Raw genomic sequence first — 19458 nt, 5'->3', positions numbered from 1 at the left:
GGATTTAAATATGGAAATGGTAAACTTAAATACCTTTGAAAACCTATGAGGCATAAAGAGAGACTGACTCCATCTCTACTGAGTTAGCTGCACCTGGATGATTCATGTGTATTTAGAGACATGCAGCCATTTCTATTTATGTACTGCGGCAGCGCACATTCTCAAATTGCATCTGTCACCTTTTCAGAGCGTGGACATCTCATTTTGAAGCAGGAAGCATATAACATATTAAGTAATGGGTGTGTGTGTGTGTTTGTGTCTTTCTGCTTTTGTGAGTTGCATGGTCTCTAAAATTAAAGTAAGTTAATTTAGCGGTCTATTGAGTAGTCCATTCTATTTCCCATCACATCCCAAGGTGACAGCATGATACTCTATAATACACTTTCATGTTGTTTTGAAGAGAGAGCAGGAGTGAAAGGTTAAAAGGGAGGGGGGGGGGGCAGCTGGTGTGTTTGCTCTGTCCTCTTCTCATACGCTATAGTGCTTTCTCTCACATAGCCTGTTATTACGGCCCCTCTAATCAGATTTGCCAAGCAAGGCCAAATGCAGGGCTCCTATCTTGACTCCCTTAACGCAGCAAAGGGGGTGAGCCATCGGAACCCCTCTTTGGACAGGCAGCTGAAATAACAGTCATCACTCCTGACAGCAGCACATGAGTGGAGAGTGCACTCACATTTGGCACAGCGCTCAAATGTCATTTCACCTTCGTAACACACTAAAAGGTGACAGGCTTCATCCCTCTTGCCACGCAGACGGTTTGGCTGTAGCCGAGCACTCTGGGGATGTACAACGAATCCAACAAGTATTGCAAAAGGAAATGACTCAGTCTCCTGACTGACAGACCCCAAAATGAACAGATATGTTAATGACACATAATGAATGTCCCTTGGGCAAGCCTTACATTCAGATTTGCAGCGTATAGTTAGATAGTATTTGAGGGCAAACTGCTATATTGATGGGATAATATTGCTGAATCAATAGCAATAACACATCCAATAACAGGTCAAGTGTCATCTGCAAAACTGACACGAGTTAGTCTGGGATTTCTGAATTTTAGCATGGTTTCAAAAGGATCCAAATGGAATGTGTTTCCAAATGGGAAGGTGGAAACGTGCAGTTGTTATTGCTGCTTGTGAGCATTTAACTAAAATAACAAAGTGCAGCAACAGATGAAAAGGGATTTTCTCTTTGAAGCAACCACATCACAGTTACAAAGGGAGACTGTCACATTAAGCTAAATTGCCAATTTACAGGTATAAAGCAAGCTTTTATAAGCGTGCAAAACGGAAGAAGGAAACTGACAAAGTTATTACAAAGGCAAATAGTTGGTGCTGTAATTGCAGGTGCACCATGTGCATCTCAGGAACAGTCACTATATGATAACATATCCCAAACAACACTCGCAAAACGCGAGTTCCCCCCCAAATTTTGGTCTTATTTTAATAGTTTTTGTCATCATTTCCCCCTGGAGGGATAACATTTTATTCGCAAAGCTAACTTGCTAACTGGATTATGTTATGTATGTAAGCAGCAGCAAAAACAGACAATCACACAAACTAGTTTAATCTTAAACTGAAAGTAGGTGCACTCATACTACAGCCTGTTAAACTCCTCCTCCTACTACTCCAATGTAATCATTGGACTGTTTGGGTTGCTGCTCTACTGGACTTCATTCTAGAGATGTCACAAATGTTACTCTACCATAACTAATAGGAACCATGACCAAAACACAACGCATGCAACCTTCTGTCAAACTGAACCATTACCTCAGTGCCACAGACTGTATCTGTAGTGTCAGTACATGCAATGTGTTTTGAGCATTTACCAGAAACAAAGTACTGTTGGTACATACAGTACTAAAAAGTATAAATATATAATGCAGTATGCACCATTATACACATGCAGCTTTTAGAGGTATACAAATGAGCCTTTTCTGCTTTCCATTTATCTGCTTTGACTGTAACAGTCCATACTTATACCTTTCACTACATTTTTAAGCGAACACTGCACCTACTAAAAATCTATATAATATTACTGTACAGTCAGAGGAAATTTTATATTTTATGATCTATACATGACTGGACAGGAAAGCCGTCAAGCCTTACGCATCTAAGACCATCGCGCTGCGATTCATAACCTGCTACAAAAGTAATTTCTGATCCTTCTTTCGACATCTGGACGTCAGTAGAAAAGTGACAGAAATGAGGTTTCACAAACAAAATGATAAAGTGAGAAGCCGTCCACTGCCTTCCTGATCCTCACTTCAAAATATCCCTGAGCCGTCACAGGATGTTGTGGAGAACAGGTTGTAGAGCAGATTCCCAACTGGAAATAATGGAAGAAATCTCCCACTGCCCACAGCTATGGAGGGCTGAAGCTGATCTAAAGGCAGAAGCTGTTCCTATTCTTTTACAAGTATATTCATAGATAGGTAGGTATTATAATGTCTATTGCCCAGTACATTCTCAGTTGTAGAAACTTTAAGCGACATGTAGGAAAGTATTCTTACTGTCATGTTTTATGAGGCTATAGTGGATTTGCTCGATATGATAGCTTATTTGGGAACCCGCAGTGTGATTAATTCCTGCCCACTGTCAGGCCTTTCATTGTGAAATTAATTCACATTGTCACTTGAACCACTGTGAAGTTAAATGAGTTAAGTCATATGGATATTCATTTATCTGCAGCAGACCAGTAACCGTGCCTTAACAAATAACTTGAATGAAATGTGATTTGGCTGATGGACAGTTTGATGCATATTCTGCTGTTTAACCTCTATATGACTCAAAGAACAGTGTTCATCTTTTCATATTATTTCTTGTAAGTGATTGATTCAGCAGAGGAAGGAGACAATGAGATAAGGGGCACAGTATCAATCATCATTTGCAGAAGGTCATCGGTGTGGACACCGAAACTATTCTGTGCCTTCTCTTCGGTTTTAAATTTAACGTCCAGTCGACTTTAAGGATCTGGACATTACGATGAAAGCTCCCACAATGATGAGGCAGATACATGAAAAAAACTAGACTTCAGAATGATGATTATCCTTACACAGGGATCTTGTATGGACGTGGTGTATGTTCTTTAGCACAGCAATACTGTATAATCCTATCGATTATGACTATTTAATTAGTTTGACCTACAGGGGTATCACATTAATGTTCAGCCAGGGAATTCAATTAAGACCAATGCTAGAAGAAGTGTCTTACAAGCAATGAAAACAACAGTAGCCCCTTGCTCCTAACGAATATTTTCATGCTCTTATCTACCATCTGCTGCTCTGACAAGGTGTTGCCTCTCTGTGATGGTTAATTATGTGCTGTAGCCTGGCAGAAATGCATCAATGGAAGTGCTCTTCTCTAGTTCAGGCAATGAACCGAACTTTTAATGTTGTTAAACTGATTGAACCTCGGCTCAAAAGGTATAAAGAACTGAGCATAGTTTTCTCCAAATATGCACCTCTAACTTTTTTCAGCATTAATGATTTTCCATCGATTGTTGCCTGGCAGCAGGAAAAGAGACTGATAATAGAAAGAAAAAAGTCACATTTCTGTCCACATGACAAATGTTAGTTGAATACTGACTCTCCTTTTACCTATGTTTTGGGCTCCACCAACTCTCAAGGGAAAAAATCTGGCTCTTCAGCTGCCAAATGCTCTGCTATGTTCACCAGCTGCCTACCTGCTGTTCGGTGCTGAGCAGTAGCTTGCTGTGTCTGAATACAACACAGATGAGGGGGAACCAAAACAGTGAAGTTGTGTGCCTGAAAACCAAAACAATGAGATGAAGGATGCTAAACCGCACTGTTGAGCTGAGAGGAACTACAGATTTGCGTGATAAAGTATGATTTAAGTGATGAAGTATAACCTGGTGTGGGATTGTGATAGCAAACAGGCCTGTTCTAAGAAATACTAAGAGTGCAGTATTGACAAGAGTTATAACACATATGGAAATGTCTGTATTTGACTAATTAGATACACACACATCAGGTTACTTCTTAAGATTGATGCAATGTAAATCCAATATTGCCCATTTAGCAGTGTTGGTAATTGATTGCCAACATTGCTCACAATGGACTAATAGAACCAGAGATATTAAAGAGGTAGCTATCTCAAAAGAAATGGCAAAGCAAAAATATAACTTTAGCATCAAACCACCATATTCACATCTCTGACAAGATAAAAAAAATAACCGAAACTAGTCCTTTAATGTCACTGCACTCCGCTGACCTTCAGTTTTTTTCACGCTGAACATCATTTCATGCATAATCCAAAAAACTGTTCCACTACACACATATAAACGACATACTCCGAAACATTGAAACTCACATACACACTGCTTCAGTTTACATTTGGTGAACAATGTGCTCTGTGTTATGGAATTTCAACATTAATAATTTCTGAAGTATTGCTCCGGGCCCAAAATCGGTACTGTGGAAGTTTTACAGCAATCCTAACTGAAGGCAATTACGATGTCTCATCACATGGCAAGTGGTGAAAAATCTTTCAAAACATCACATGCGCTGAAATCACGATGTGCTGCCGATTCAAACAACGCAACAGTAACCCTATCATGGCTCTGAATATAGATATTTCATCTTGGCTGGATGCTTCTCCTTTGATAGTCTTATGCATATTCATTAGCCATGATATCCACCAGAAGGTTATTATCCATAAATGTCACTCTGTAATTAATTAATCCTGTCTGCTGGTTGCTCTCTCTGCCTCATTAATGAGCCAAGCCTAGCTGATTGTATTCATATTCATGTGTCCAAATATACAGCTCTATTTCGCATTCACATGCCAGAATATTTCACTTCATTACCAGCAGGAATCACCGGAGGGCCATTTGACAGGCAGGATCCGCGTTCTGAGTTTCCTGTCAGCGGCGTGCACAGGATCCCGTTTGTCTGTTTGGGTTGTTACAGTAATAGGGGAACACATGGCTCTGGAGTCAAAAGTGTGAGAACGTCTTGGTCGATGAGGCAAAGTTTACTCACATTCGAATGAGAATCACCTTCGATGGGAAATGCAGTCCAAGGAGACAATTATGGGGGTAATTTTGTGCTGTTTAGCAAATTGATTTTTAAAGCTACCCCAGAGGCACATCTATTACTGTTGGTTTGAGTTTTAATAAAAATCCAATATGAATTTGCACAAAGCCGAGAGGAGTAACTCTGGCACATTAGGCTAATAGAGAAGAATACCACAGCTCACGAATGGCTTGCAAATAGTTTGACATTTACCCTGCCATGCACTCAATTATTGGGTGAGAATTTTATCCTTAGGCTCTGCTCAGTTATGCGTGCTGCTTCCTGCAAATGGTAATAATCCATAAAGGCTTTAAGGGACACTGTAACACACACTCTGCTGATATGTGGCCAAAGTGTGTACATAGCAGGATGGCTTAGTGCTAAAAGAGATAGCATCGTAATGGGAAGCTCACATGTTAAACGCCCCAACATCGGCCGGGTGTAAAGTGGTCTTCAGTAAAAACACTAAACCCCTTCTCGCACACTGTCACTTCGATTAAGGAACATCAGCGAAATGTATAAAACATAAATGTAAATTGAATGACTTGAGCAGAGGGCTTATTTTGCGTGCCCAAGGCTTCTGATTTAAATCTACCATAGTTGGGTCCATTACATTAAACTACAATCCCCCAGCAGTTTGTGAAAGCTGAGTTTACTGGTTTGCTAGTTGGGTGGTGTTTCAATGTGATGGGAAAGCTCTCCCACTGATACAAGACACAGGCAGGTTGTGGAACACAGTTTTTTCAAACTACAGATTATATTTTACCCTTTGGATTAATTTTTTTTTAAATTTCAGTTACTTATTACAAGACTCAATCAGAAAATTTTGAGCATTTGAATTCCAGAATGAGCAACTCAGATGTTACAATATAATGGATAAACCCAATTTTAACTTTTGTCTTTAGTGTACTTGTAGATTTAGTTTAACAAAAGACAACTCCACTGATTTATTATGGTACTCCTATAACATTGTTGGACTCACTATGAACAATATTATAAAAAAGGATCAAATCGATTAAGTAGAACCAGATGTATCATCTTTTTTTCCCCTGGTATACTTCTTCCTTGTCAAAACCTGATGCCGACATTACCCACAATGCAACTCGACTGCCGATAGTTTGGCTGGAGATTCTGGCGTGTTATGCTAACAGCGGCTAATGTGGCCTTGTGTGGTTAGCCTCGAGCAGAAGTGAGGAGTGGGCTACACAGGTCTGGTAAACTCACTCTGACTCACATATGACATCACCCGAGGCAGTTTATCAGACTTCACAATCCTCCCTCTGGAGCCACAACAGGCTTATACAACTTTATTCACATATGCAATTGATTTTCACTTTGATATACTGGGCCACATGGCATACAGTAAGTTTACAGCCATGTTAGCAGCTCTTTGAGACACAGGGGGGCTTTGAGCTAAATGTTAACATCAACATGCTAACATGCACATAATAACAATGCCGAAGTGCTGATGTTTAGCAGATAAAATTACCATATTCATGTCTTAGTCAAGTGTGTTAACATGCTGACAGTTGTTAATTAACACTAAACACAAGGTAAAGCCGAAGCCGATGGGAATGTCTTTAGCTTTACAGGTATTTAGTCATAAACCAAAGTATCTGACAAATAAAATTTTGAAGTTACAGGATCACTAACACTTTTACATGACATCATGAGGGGGAAGTGAATATCCTGAATGTCTGCAACATATTTCATGGCAGTCCACTCAATAGTTGTCGAGGCATTTCACTCAAATGCCAAGCCAATGGTGGCGCTAGAGGAGAACACCAAAGTCATTAGGATTTATCCTCTGGGCACCATGGCATTATATCGAATAATTGTCGAGATATTTTACTCTAGACCAAGAGTGGACAGACCGACCAACTGCCAGACTGACATTGATATCCCTGGAACCACCACAGCACTAGCATGACTTGAAAGAACAGACTGCAGAGAGCTTAAAATGAACTAAATGGAATACATAGAATAACATAAATAGAGGGCAAATGGCAAATTACTTTTAATTGCTTTGTATTATCCCAAGATTATTAGGATTAAAATAGACTAATTAACTGTGAAATATCTGGGAAAATGTCATCAACACCTCTCCAACTCCCTTAAGTGATGCCAGCTTTTACATGATGCAAGTAGTACAATAATACGTGTGTGTGGTGAGTCATACCTTGGGGTCCTTGGCTGCGGCATGTTGTGGTTAATAGTGATGAGAGTCTCAGTTGTGCTGTCAGGGTTGAATCTTGTTTGGCTCTGGCTCTGGCAGGGATTTTCCTGGAAGCACATCTTTCCTTTTATCAAATCTGAGCACATATGAATCTCTCAAAAACACTGTTACCAAGCTTAAATCAAGGCTGTTGTTTTTAGTCCCTGAAAAAAAAACAAAAAACATTTCAGACATTATTTTAACTGGAAAGTGACACGTGCTAGCTCATTAATCCTATAAGTAATGAATCACTGTGATAAGCTGACACTAGCTGTCTTTAATCAAGCTTTGTGGTTAATTCACTTTCAAACAACAAAAACTTTGAGAGGACGTTAGGAATTTGGAGCTGAGCAAACCTTAGTGACTTTCTAATTTAAGAAGACTAAGTTTCTGTTTTGGTATCAAAGTGAACCAACTGCAGTAATGCCATTAGTTAAGTGCTGCTTTGTCAAGGCCAACGGCAAAACAAACAACCAGGTGTCAAGAGAGACACCGAGCTGGTACAACTACGAACTGATATAATTTATTTACCACTTGAAGATGGTTCTCAAGTCCCACTGGGAAAACCCTTTCAAAAGAAGCTTGCTTCCTTAAAGTTGATGTATTTCCTGTTGAAACAGGATGTTGGGGTAGGGCCTCATTAGCTGACAAAAAAAAAAAAAAAAAAAAAAAAAATTGATTCTACACAGAAAACAGACACATAATTGCTCACTCTACAGTGCAGTTTTGCTTTTTGGAATACAATGGACATTAAATCTTTCATAATGGATTTAGATAATGCTGTCAATCAAATATAGTTGTTATAGTTTCCATAGTCTGAAGACTTTCTTTTTTCCGGATCAATTTAATGCTTGGTGCTTTTGTTATATTTTTCACATCAATACGATGGACAAATGTAGATAAAACCCATATAACAATATTTCCAGCGCAGCTGTTTCAGCAAAAGCAAGGTAATTACAACATTTGAATGTAAAATAATTGATGGTGACAAATTTGTGCAAGATTATCAGAGGGTGAATTTTTACTTTAAACTCACCCAGGGGCAGGCCTGTTTTCAACAATACACACACTTTTAACTTTAGAAAATAGTCCCATAGATTAGTAGTATTATTAAAACTGGGGGTAAAATATTCTCTAATGTTCTCTTCTCTTTTAGCCTGAAAGGTAGGGAAACCTTGATTTCTGCAGCAGTCAGGAGAAATACTGAAAAGAACTCCCAGAGCTATAAGTGAAATTTGGTTTGAACATATCATCACAGGCTGCTTTTAACTGCAAAAATGATAGCACAACGTTGAATTATTTAGGCACGTAACTGATTATTAACCAAATGCTGGCGTGAAATCAATGCACGGTGATCTGATTGCACTGAGTAGAGGAATTCGTGTCAATGGTGCAGTGAAAATTCTGTAGTTTACGAGGAGGTGTTCTTTCATCCGGCAGAAAAGATATTTCCAGCTCAGCTGTATATGCACAGACTCAATTACGTCTCCTGTAGCTCCTTTTATAATATAAGAGGCCTGATTCACAGCACAGAGAGATAAAGTGACCGGCGTGCATGACGTATTCAAGATTTCCGTTTAATGCATTTATCTGTGTTGGCGCTGAATATCAAAAGGCCTCTCTCACAAGAGCTCAGCACACCTCGTGTGTTTCTCTTTTAAGGCACTGCATCACTTTGAAAGAGTCACAACCTTAAGTAATTTGGGCCTTTTCCCTTGGAAAATCCTCCCGGTGTGTCCTTGAACACTGAGCCCACGGTGCAAGCAGCCATAAAGCTCTCATTTGTCATCTGGATTGTGTTCCCTCCAGAGCTCACTTGTTGGGACAGAGAAAGAGACAGCATGAGGACTATTTTATCGCTTGATGTTTAGCTGCTTTTAATGGAAAATTAGATGTTTCGTTTTACTCCTCAGCAATTTATGTTTCCACTTCTGCCCCCTGTTGCTAGAGAGCAATGTTTCCTGCTTCCAAAAAGCTAATTTAAGAAGCTTCAGCGGGTAACATGACCCCATCCTGAATTTGTAAGACATACGTCAGAAAGTTCTTGAAGATGTTAACAATTCTCTGCCCAGTGGCTCCTTTTTTGCGCCAGTTAATAGGGTCATATTGAGTTTGACAGAATTGAATGAAGGAGAAGTCATGTTGTGGCATATTCAGCTGTAGCTCCAAATGAATGGGGACGAGGGCATGTAATGGCTTTCATAGAAATGCTAAGTGATGCTTCTCTGCCGAACCTGCTGGTAGAAATGCTTGTGATAGAAATGCTGGTGGAAAATGTCCCTCAGTACCAGCTTTGGGACTCTCCTGAAAAGTCAAACACATCCTTGCACCAAAATGTGGCGCGCTTCCAAGTGTGTTTCACCTTTTCAACTCTTCTTTTGCAAACCTTGGGGAATTTGTTCTGCTCTCAGCATCTACTTTGAATATTTACATCCATCTTTCATCTTACTGCTTTGCGTGGAATACGATTGCATGGCCATAGCCAGTATTTTAATATATGACTTGTCAAAACAATATCCCCCTTCAAGTAATAACCTTCCACATTTATGAGTAAATGTCATTTTGCAGCTCCCTACCCTCCCTTGGTATGGAAGGCTTTTATACTTGCGCTTCTAAACGCTTCACTATAAACTTCCCAATAAAAAGATGGAGGAAATGAAAGAGGCCACCATACCGTTACTATTCCGGTAAACTCAGATTAAAACACCAAAGCAAGGGCTGCTTATCACCATAGCTGCTGCAAGAGTCAATAAAACCAAGATTCTTGCATTTGTGTAAAAGCTGATTCTTGACCTTGGAAACTGTATTTAACAAAATAATGTCAGCTCTTTCCAACCTGCGGTTTTTGTCAGTGGATGGATTTTGTTCAGTTGTCATAGAGTCAACTCTACAAGCTTTTGTCAAAGATTCTAGCAGGTTATTACTATCGAGTCAGTTTCCAAGCAGATATTTTCCCCTTGAAGAGAGTTAAAATTTCTTTTGACATTTCAATTCCTTCCAGAATTCTTCTGCAAAGTTTTCCAGTGTCTCCGCGCAAGCGGATCTGCACAAATTAAATGATGCAAGTTTCCAAAAAACTTAAAAAAGTCGACTTTACAAAGTTTTATCTGGAAGGAAATTCATTGCAATCAAGGATAAACACACTGAGTTTTACTAGCCAATGGATACCTTCAAGGAAATCTGATTTGGCTGCATGCTTTGTGTGGGATGTAATATTGCACTGTGATGAAAAATTGCATTACTACTGGGTGGTCAGAAGTGCAACAGGGGTCAAACTTTCAAACAAGAGGAAAATGCAGCAACACTTTTCTTCCATGACAGATTATTTCATCATCATTCTTAAAGGAGAGTTAGTCCGTACACCTCCAGTTACTGCTGCCGCTGCTCCTGTCAAACCACAGGAGAGGCGGACCTCTGCTGGGAGAGTCTGAAATCAAGCAGATTAAGAAAGCAGAGGGTTGTACCTGCCAAAAAGCTCTCTGCTGGATTTGCCCATGTGGCTGAGAGTTTTTGGAAGCTCCACTTCCACGCATGTTGGCGGAAATGAGTTTGTGTGTGTGTCTCACCGTGGACTTCTGCGTGCAAGCGTGAGAGGAGGCATTTAAGTGCATGCATGCTTGAGAGAGAAAACTTCAACAATGGCAGTGAGATTTCTTCCCAGACTTCCCAAACTTCTCGCATAGTTGGGATTAAGGTGCTGTCAGCACACAGTATCATGGGAGTCTCTGCAAACGGAAAGATTAGGTGGAGGAATATTACCTGAAGGCTTACTGTGCTATCTTCTCACGTGGTGTGCATTTTGCAGTGTCGTTCAATGGACGTGTGTGTTTGTGTGCGGCCATAAAACTTTTGTTGTTTGTCTGCCTTCCTGTGTTGGAAAAAATTAATCACCTGTAGCAGACTGTCAAGCTACCACGTGACAAGCTGAAGGAGAAGATGACTGCGGTGTCTTTCATTGTCTTCCTGTGATTGTTCAACTCCTCTCCACTCCCAGCCCCCCCCAGTGCCCCCCCCCCCCCCACCTCTCCACCGCCCTGAGCGGCCAATATTGCTCCTCTCTGCACCTCCTCAATCCAAATGAAACTCAGTGCTTGATGTGCAGACTTCCTTTGAGTCCCCGTGGGAGATGAAGTTGAAGTTTGTTCCCCTTGTTAACAGAGGCCCTTGCAGCCAGGATCCAACAGGCAGCCCACCGCTTCCCTCCCTCCCTCACGTGGGAGGGAGACGTCTGAGGAACCTTATCTGACTTCAAATGAGCACTGAAGAGGGGGCAGCTTTGTTTAAGGAACATCGTGGTTCCTCCATGCTATTCAGAATTGTTTTAAATCCTCCTCTGAGTGAAGCGTCTCTGTCTCTATGTTTCTTTATTATTAAAGCTCTTCTACTGTGTCAAAGAAGGGAGGCCAGATTTAGATGCAACACAGTTACCATTTAAAATGGGAGTAATCTAGGTTTAGGAATGACCTTGATGAAAATAGCACTCTGTCCTCTGGAAAAACGAGCTCTTCTGACTTCAATGGCGAAAGAAATTAAAAGCTATTAAAGTTGTGTCTTTGTGGAGTCGTCTGCTTTTATCAAACGACTGCACCAGACTAAAGCACAGCCCATTACAATGCAAAGGATTATAATGAAATGTTCACCCGGTGTCTGTATCTTATGACCAGGGGCGCCGCTACAGATTTTGGGGCCCATGAAAAGATGTCACACTGGGCCCCGCCACCACAGGCCATGCCAACCCTGAAAATATATAATTGTGCAGACACGCATGCAACATTCTGCATACTGTGGAATTTGCTATTTAATGCAAGACTGATATCCTCTATAAGAAATGTGCTGGAGGCCATCTTTTACAGTTTAAATGTATGTACTTTTAATGGTAGAATTCTTGAAGGGAAAAATTCTCTTAACATTAATGAGTAACTTGAAATAACACGATGCCGCTCACCCCCCTTCGCCCTCTTCAGCTGGGGGAAGGGCTGGTTCATTGGTAGGGGTGTGGGGATGGGGAGACGGGGCTGCTGAGCCTGAAGCTGCATCTGTTGGGCCTGGCACCAGGCGGGGAAAAACTCATTTAGTATGAACAGCTTGCTAAAGGTTTGCCTGCAATGTTTACTGTGGGATAAAAGGGAGAAGAATGTAAACTCTCAGAGTTTTCTGTTAAGATGTTAAGTGACTAATGTCAGGGGAGGAAAAGTTGCCTGTTTCACTGAGGACTAAGCGTACAGGTTAATTTCAACCACTCATGGACTACACCCACCTTTCTTTGTGAAAAACTGGGTGACATACTGTCGCCCTTCCTTTTCTCTCTCCTGTCTTTCCTTCCATTCTTTTCCTTTTACAAAACCATATTTTTCTTCAGGAAGCTGAGACATGACCTCGGCACTGACATTTCACTACTAGCAAGTACCGTTTGCACCTGGTTTGAGGGCAGGACCGAATCATTTCATGTAAACAGACGGGGGGGCTTGGGCAATACAGTGGCTCTCTGGATGTTTACTTTTTCCCAAAATCAAGAAAAGAAAAAAAACTTTAGTTTTATTAGTACCTTGTCGATAAAACATTCTATTAATGATGGTATGTTAACAATTTAATACTGAAAAGATGTATCTAATCTTTTAATAAGGTCCTTAGAATCGTCCTAATGCAGCCCCCCCCTTTCCAATATGGCACCCCTGCTTACGACTTTTACCCTGTCTTGGTCAGCATAACTTTACCTCATAGTGAAGCTTAGTAAGTTAAATATGAGAGAAATTCAAACCAAGTTTTCATTTAACATTTTGAACAACGCTTCCGTGACTCATTTTATATTTATTTAATCTCTCCCTCAATTTCTTTGGACTCTTAAATTCATTTCGATATGATGGTGGGTTCTGGACTTATTCGCCTCACGTTTTCATATATTCTGGATGGATGTTTGCCGCTTGAAAACGTAAAAAGGAATCCGTTTTCTAGGAAAAAGTCCTAAAAAACCAAGAATGACGTGCGCATCATTTAAATGCCTTGAGCTTTGAAGGGAAATAGCAGTGTTTTACAATGGGGTGATGACTTCATACCTCAAAAAATATTTCTGAATCTGTGTGTGAGCAGATAAACGGCTGTCCGAATAATTAAGATAGTTAAAAGCTACATTATTCCTCAAAGCCTACAAAAAACTGACTGATGATGCAACACTGTAAGGCCCATGAGAGGTTAAAAAAAAAGTATTTTTTTTCAAATATTTTTTCATCTACTGCAGTGCCGAAATGTATTTGTCACTGTAATCTATTTTCGTGATAAAGCATCATTGTGAAACCTGAATGTGCATGTCCATGGAAAAATACTGCACCAAATTAGTGCCTTTGATCGTAGCTACAGCTCAGAAACCCTTCTATGATTCGTGAGGACACCCACATGTAAGCTGGAGAGCCGGTGAAAAGGCAAAAAATGAAAACCACATGAATGACAACGTCTCACTCTCTTCTACCAGGACATGTTTATTTACAGCGGCAAATGACAGGAGTCACAAGTGTTCCACAGGTACGTACAGAGAGACATCAATAGTTCCCACCTCCTGCACAAAGCAAACTCAGCGGGGACGGTCCAAGGGGACACAGGGAGCATGGGGACAAAGAGGACACATACTGTACACTGAGCTCAAACACACCTGTTTTACCCCCTACAGAAAAAGGCATGGTGGAGGAGACAGAGAGGAAGGGAGGACAAGAGGGGAGAGGAGGGGAAAGGAGGGCAGTGTGGGGGGTGGTTTGGGGATTTAGACTCATATTCAAATACAAAAGAACATGTACAAATCGTATAGCCTCCAGGCACTGTGCTCCCATATTTACAGTCATCGTAACGGGCAGCAGAACCACTCCATGGCAGGCCCATCCATTTTAGATATGCAGGTACAAGGGCTCGCTGTGAGAAAACAAAGCCAGTGCTACGAGGTCTGAGATAAAAACAAATGTGTCTGGGAGGCAGGGAATAGCGGCGAGGGGGTGGTGGCGGCGGCGGCAGTGGGGCTCACAGACACATGCGTGGAGTGCTGCAGCCTGGGGAATTAATCACTGTCGAGAACTACATAATCAGGTTTTACCTATCAGAGCACACTCCGAAACTCAGCGTGAGAGCTCTTGCCAACTCACTCCACACTCAAAGAGAAACACTCGCACACTCATAGCGCTTTGATATTCATACTTGGCATGTGGTCATCCTAGCCTATACGACTTTGACGGGCCGCGTGATGTATCATGGAGCTGGAAAGTGTACTCAATACCGCACTTTAATCTAATATAAATAGTTAACAAAATTAACAAGTCAATTATAACAAAATAAACGGCAGAAAAGCAAGATATTGAGTTTTCAACTCTCTCATTTAGTGTCTTATTTGTAACCGGGAGACTCTTACTGTGAAAAATCAGAACGGGCACAGACACACACCCACAAACATACACACAGAGTGACTTACAGTACGTGCAGATACATTCAACAGACATACATGCAACCTGATTCATGTAGACAAGTGTATTCACCCACTCATGCATGTATGCGCACACACACACACACAGACACACACACACAGACACACACACACACACACACACACGTGATGATGCATTACATGGCATTAAAACCAGATTTCTGTAGCACATCACCATACTTTGTACTCGAGACTTAGAGCATCGACCTGACATCTAGTTGTACTAGGTAGTTATACACGTCTGTTTTTGTCCAGTTTCCGGCGACTACAACCCACAGTCCTACAACTACATTTCCCAGAATTCACAGCATCACAATAAAATTCATTCCTCTGACAATCTTCTGTGGCAAAACAAACACCAGCCTCATGATCAAAAATTAATCTGATGGTCTATACTGCTTCAACGGCATTGGGCCACAAGGGGGGAGGAAAAAAAAAAGAAAGAGAAGGCACACTAATGCCGTAATTACTGCCTCCACTGAAATGCCGTGAAATAGCTTTAGGGCATGGATTTTCTTAAGGGAAAGAAAATGACTAGAAAAAGCAATATTACACCATCACTGAACTTTGGACCAAAACACAACATAAGAAGGAAAGGAAAAAAAGAAAACAGCTTTTCATCTGAGGAGCGTTCACAAAAAAAGCCTGTTGCATTTTGAAAAAAGACACATCCTTTAGGGTATATTTACATAAAAGCTTTGTAAAATACTCTTTTTTTTTCACCTATGTACAACACATGACAACATCAGAGAGAATAGCAATCAGACTGAGAAACCAAAAAGGTTTAAAAAAAAAAAAAAATGCATCTGAGGCAGATCTGATACAGGAATGAATAAAGAAACCCAACGTTTAATGTCAAAAACATACATGACACACATGTTGATTCATATCTTTTCAGCATACTCGTTTGTTCCCATGCCTTGAGTCCTATGATTCACGACGCCATTCAGGGCATTTGTGGAGACGCCTTTCAGCACGAAAGTATAATTGTTTCAAGTTGTAGACCAAAGAACAAGTGGGCTGGCGGTACAGTTAACCCCTCTGGCAACGGTATACTGTCTGCAGTTTGATCATGATGATGAGTAAAACATACTTATGCACATATTGTTAGAGAATGAGACAGCTGAAGAGTGTCAACAATATTCGGTGTCAATGTAAAAGGCTTTGCCAACAGTTACATCAATGCACGTGTGTTCGATTATACTGTATAGTCCATAGACATCAACACGGTCTTTCTTTTTGACAAGATTTTTGAATATTTTGAAGTTTGTTTTGCTGCAACACAAACTATAATCCACAAAATCAATCATCGAATATCAAATATCAAATTCTTCTTAATAATTAATGATTAGGCTCTGTTTGACACACGTTTTCACCCCTTAAATGTTACCGGGATCAAATGCCTTTCACGTGACCCTGTAGTCAAGTTTTTCCTGAAGCCGCAAACCTCATTAGGAGTGGTTCACCTTTTGTTATTGAAGCCAGCTTGCTTGAAACACAGTGCTCCAGCATTTGCCTCTCATTAGCCAGACACCTAGCTCGGCTGTTAAAGGCATAAAAAGGTTGCTGTGGTGTTACACTCAGGCATGGAAACAGGCGATTGGGCTTAAATCATTGTGATATCCCGCGGCGAGGGGTTGGCCCATGCATTCGCTCCGACAGAAAGAAAGCAAGAGCATTAGTGGTGCGAGCTCAGGGGCACACTGGCAATACTAGCTTGCGCCTGCATTTGTGTCTGTGTCTTTTGTGTGAGACGTCATAGAAGGGGGCTTATCACCATTTAACGGCATGTAAGTCTTATCTGGGGTGTAAAAAGAAAGACGTGTACAAAAAATAGTCAAACACACAACAAAAACTGAGCCAAACAAAAGCAAAAAATAATCTACAATCATTGATCAACAGGAGCCTTCCACTAATGCCATGTTTATAAGAACATGATACATTTATCACTCAAGGTGTCGAAAAGTTTGACCCTTTCTTCCTTTCTATTTTCTCTCTAGTATTTTGTATTTACACATGCCTTTCACTGGGGCATTGTTATAAACAGATATGGTATTTTACTCCACTATTTTCCAGTGTTGTAGTTTCTCTGGGTTTTGGTCTCGTGATCCGAATGTTCTTTTGGTGGCGAGGGGACCGACCCTTTTTTTTTTTTTCTTTTTTTTTTTTTACGCTTTGCTGTCGTCGGGCTTTGTGTGGATGCTGTTGTCACTGTGCACTTTGATTTCAATCGTATCCGGCTTGAGAGACTCCTTCCCATTTTCTTCCTTCAGCGGTAGCTTCCTGCGGTAAGAAAACACAAAGCAAATAAAATGCAGAGAGGCGGATGCGAGATTTGCAGCATGTACACTCAGCAGCTTTGGTAGTTACAGGAACTTAATGCATACATAAGATTAATGTGAATGGGCGCTGACTCTAGAGTGACCACCAAGACGATGTTCTCGCCTGAAGCAGGCACACGTACTGCTCGCTAAATTAGAACTGAATTACTGCCACGAAAGAGTGTGGGCTTCATGGGGTTTTTTTTTGTGTTTTTTTTTTAAAACACAAAGTGAGTACTTTCCTGCTTTAGAAGCCACCAGTAATCACCTTTCAGACCTTTTGGTAGGTGAAGGAGTTGCCCCCCATTGGGATTAATAAAGCTGCATTTGACTGAAGTGAAACGGCAGCAGGGATATTAAATGTAACAGCCTCTACAGGGCTGCACAAAGATTTATAGCAAAGCATATTATTCATATTCCTAGCTCTCTTTCTCCTGGATGGTTGGAGACCTAACCTAAGATAGTGATGAGTTTGTCTGCTTGTGTTGTGTTTCTTTCCAGGACGTACTGTAAATATCTACTATGTAATATTTATGCAAATAGTAAAAGAGTATCGGGACACAGAAAAACATATTTGTGACTTGGTTTTAATCCATTTATATCAAAGGTCAGCAGTTACCCCCAGAAATTATGTTTATATACCGCTGATTTTCAAGCACAACCCATTTCCATAACATGCATATCTGCAAACATTTCACTGACAACATACTTCATTTGTTCTCTTACAATATCCACATGCAGCAACTGAAACAAATGGAAGTTTTTGTGGTTGTACGTAGCCAACTTAAAACACTTAGTTAAGGTGAAGGGAAAGATCGTGGTCTTTGTTAAATACTGAAAAAAGTGAACGCTAACTTTAAACGCGAGATAGGACGTGTTTGCTGTCAATATTCAACAAAAAAAACACCACAATCCTTCCCTAACCTTAACCAAAGTGTTTCTGCAGCTTCAACCTAACCACACGTGAGATGCAGGCCACCATGCACCCACCACCATGCACCACGTTGCCAGTCAAGGCTGGATTACCTACCAGGTAAAGCAGGCAACTACTTCGGGGCCCCCAAAGTCTCAGGTCCGCTGAATGTCAGTTTGATTTCATGCAAATTTGGGTAACTCTTTATTTCACAGGTTTTCCTAATAATTGCTCGAAAGTTTCCTGGGAAGAACCATGTAACTCGGTACTAATTACAAGGAAAATAGAGACAACGCTTATTTCTTATTTTCTAATTTATGTTATTTGTAAGGGACAATGTAGGATATTAAACATAATTGTTACCATTTGATGTACTGTAACAGGTTTTTACACTGTTTATTTTTATTTGACTTCCAGATGAGTTTCTTTGGAAGAAATTGCTCCATTCAAACCCCAGTGAATATTTATTATCATTTATTTATTATTGGAAACTTTATTCTTCATTTTTGCTGAATTGTATGTTTGTTTGTAGACATAAAACTGCTCCCTCTCTATTTAACATATAATTAATACCAAATAATATGGTTCTTTCCAGAATTTAATATCAACTGAGGCAGGTCCTGTATTATTTGCTTATCTTGTGGCCCTATCCTATCGAGGAGCCCTGTGTTAAAATCTAGTTTTCAGCCCTTTATTATTTGATTGTGCTAACATGGTGCAAATTTCAAAATTAAGTTTAGATTCATCAAACCGCCGCAAGCTAACTGACATGCAGAAAAGCTGGGAAAACCTTACAGTGTTTCAAAGGCCTGGGTGTTTACCAGGCAGGAAGGGTCTCTTGTAAAGATGCTATCAAGCTGCATTATGGGAAGTGTAGGATTCAGCATGTCTGGAGCTTGACCAATACACAGGTTTAAAAGTCAGTATACTGCATCTCGGCATCTGCTGCTTCAATTTTGACCGTTCTTTTTCATTTTTATGTAAGTATTATATTAAATCACCAGATGGGAACTTGAAGGCCACAGGGTACCTACAAAATGAGCAGACGGTGAGGGTGGGGGGTTAATAGGGGGCCCATTACTGAATTTTTGGCGACTTGCCCTCTAACAGGTTAATCCTGCTATCCTTGCTATTGAACACAATCCAGGCAACAATTACACTTAAAAACTTATTTGGCGAAACACATTTTCTAGTAAATAAACATAACTTCTAATAGATGGGGTTCACACTCTCATTGGAAGTGAACTGGACTTGGATTTAACAGATACTAGGCGAAGTATGATTATTAGCAGAGAAATTTAACGTTTATCAAAACATTATGATGAATGTCAGAGTCAAAACATCATCAGTGGCTTCCCTGTGTCCGTCAGTCCTGGTTCCACACTGTTCTCTGTTCCCGCTGTTCTCTTTTCTGCCTGTGCCGACCTGAAAAACATCACCTCAGAGCTGGCACGTGTCCCCTTTGCTTTCAAATCTGATTCATTTCGAGGAGGGGGAAAAAAAAAAAGAAAAGAAATA

General features: G+C 40.5%; 2 protein-coding genes across 8 annotated transcripts in view; both read right to left on the bottom strand.

The window, feature by feature from the left end:
* Positions 1–7857, bottom strand: part of LOC120797912 — a 71872-nt gene extending 64015 nt beyond the window's left edge. For 2 of the 5 annotated variants that reach the window (XM_040141690.1, XM_040141695.1), the window contains exons 1-2: positions 7779–7857; positions 7212–7315 (exon numbers count right to left, since the gene is read on the bottom strand). The gene's annotated coding sequence lies outside the window, so the exon portion shown is untranslated. The other 3 variants (XM_040141691.1, XM_040141692.1, XM_040141693.1) reach the window with 3 other exon arrangements.
* A 5904-nt stretch (positions 7858–13761) lies between these two features.
* LOC120798257 (neural cell adhesion molecule 2-like) overlaps positions 13762–19458 on the bottom strand; it is a 403203-nt gene continuing 397506 nt past the window's right edge. The window contains exon 18 of one of the 3 annotated variants that reach the window (XM_040142421.1): positions 13762–16989. In XM_040142421.1, coding sequence (XP_039998355.1) covers positions 16933–16989 — 57 coding nt within the window. In that variant the 3' untranslated portion in view covers positions 13762–16932. Of the gene's footprint in view, positions 16990–19298; positions 19415–19458 lie in introns of those variants that run through there. The other 2 variants (XM_040142420.1, XM_040142422.1) reach the window with 2 other exon arrangements.

Source organism: Xiphias gladius, chromosome 13 (genome assembly GCF_016859285.1).
Source record: "Xiphias gladius isolate SHS-SW01 ecotype Sanya breed wild chromosome 13, ASM1685928v1, whole genome shotgun sequence".
Lineage (NCBI taxonomy): Eukaryota > Metazoa > Chordata > Actinopteri > Istiophoriformes > Xiphiidae > Xiphias > Xiphias gladius.
The sequence above is the reverse complement of the archived record's forward strand: the minus strand, read 5'-3'. Positions and strand labels throughout refer to the sequence as shown.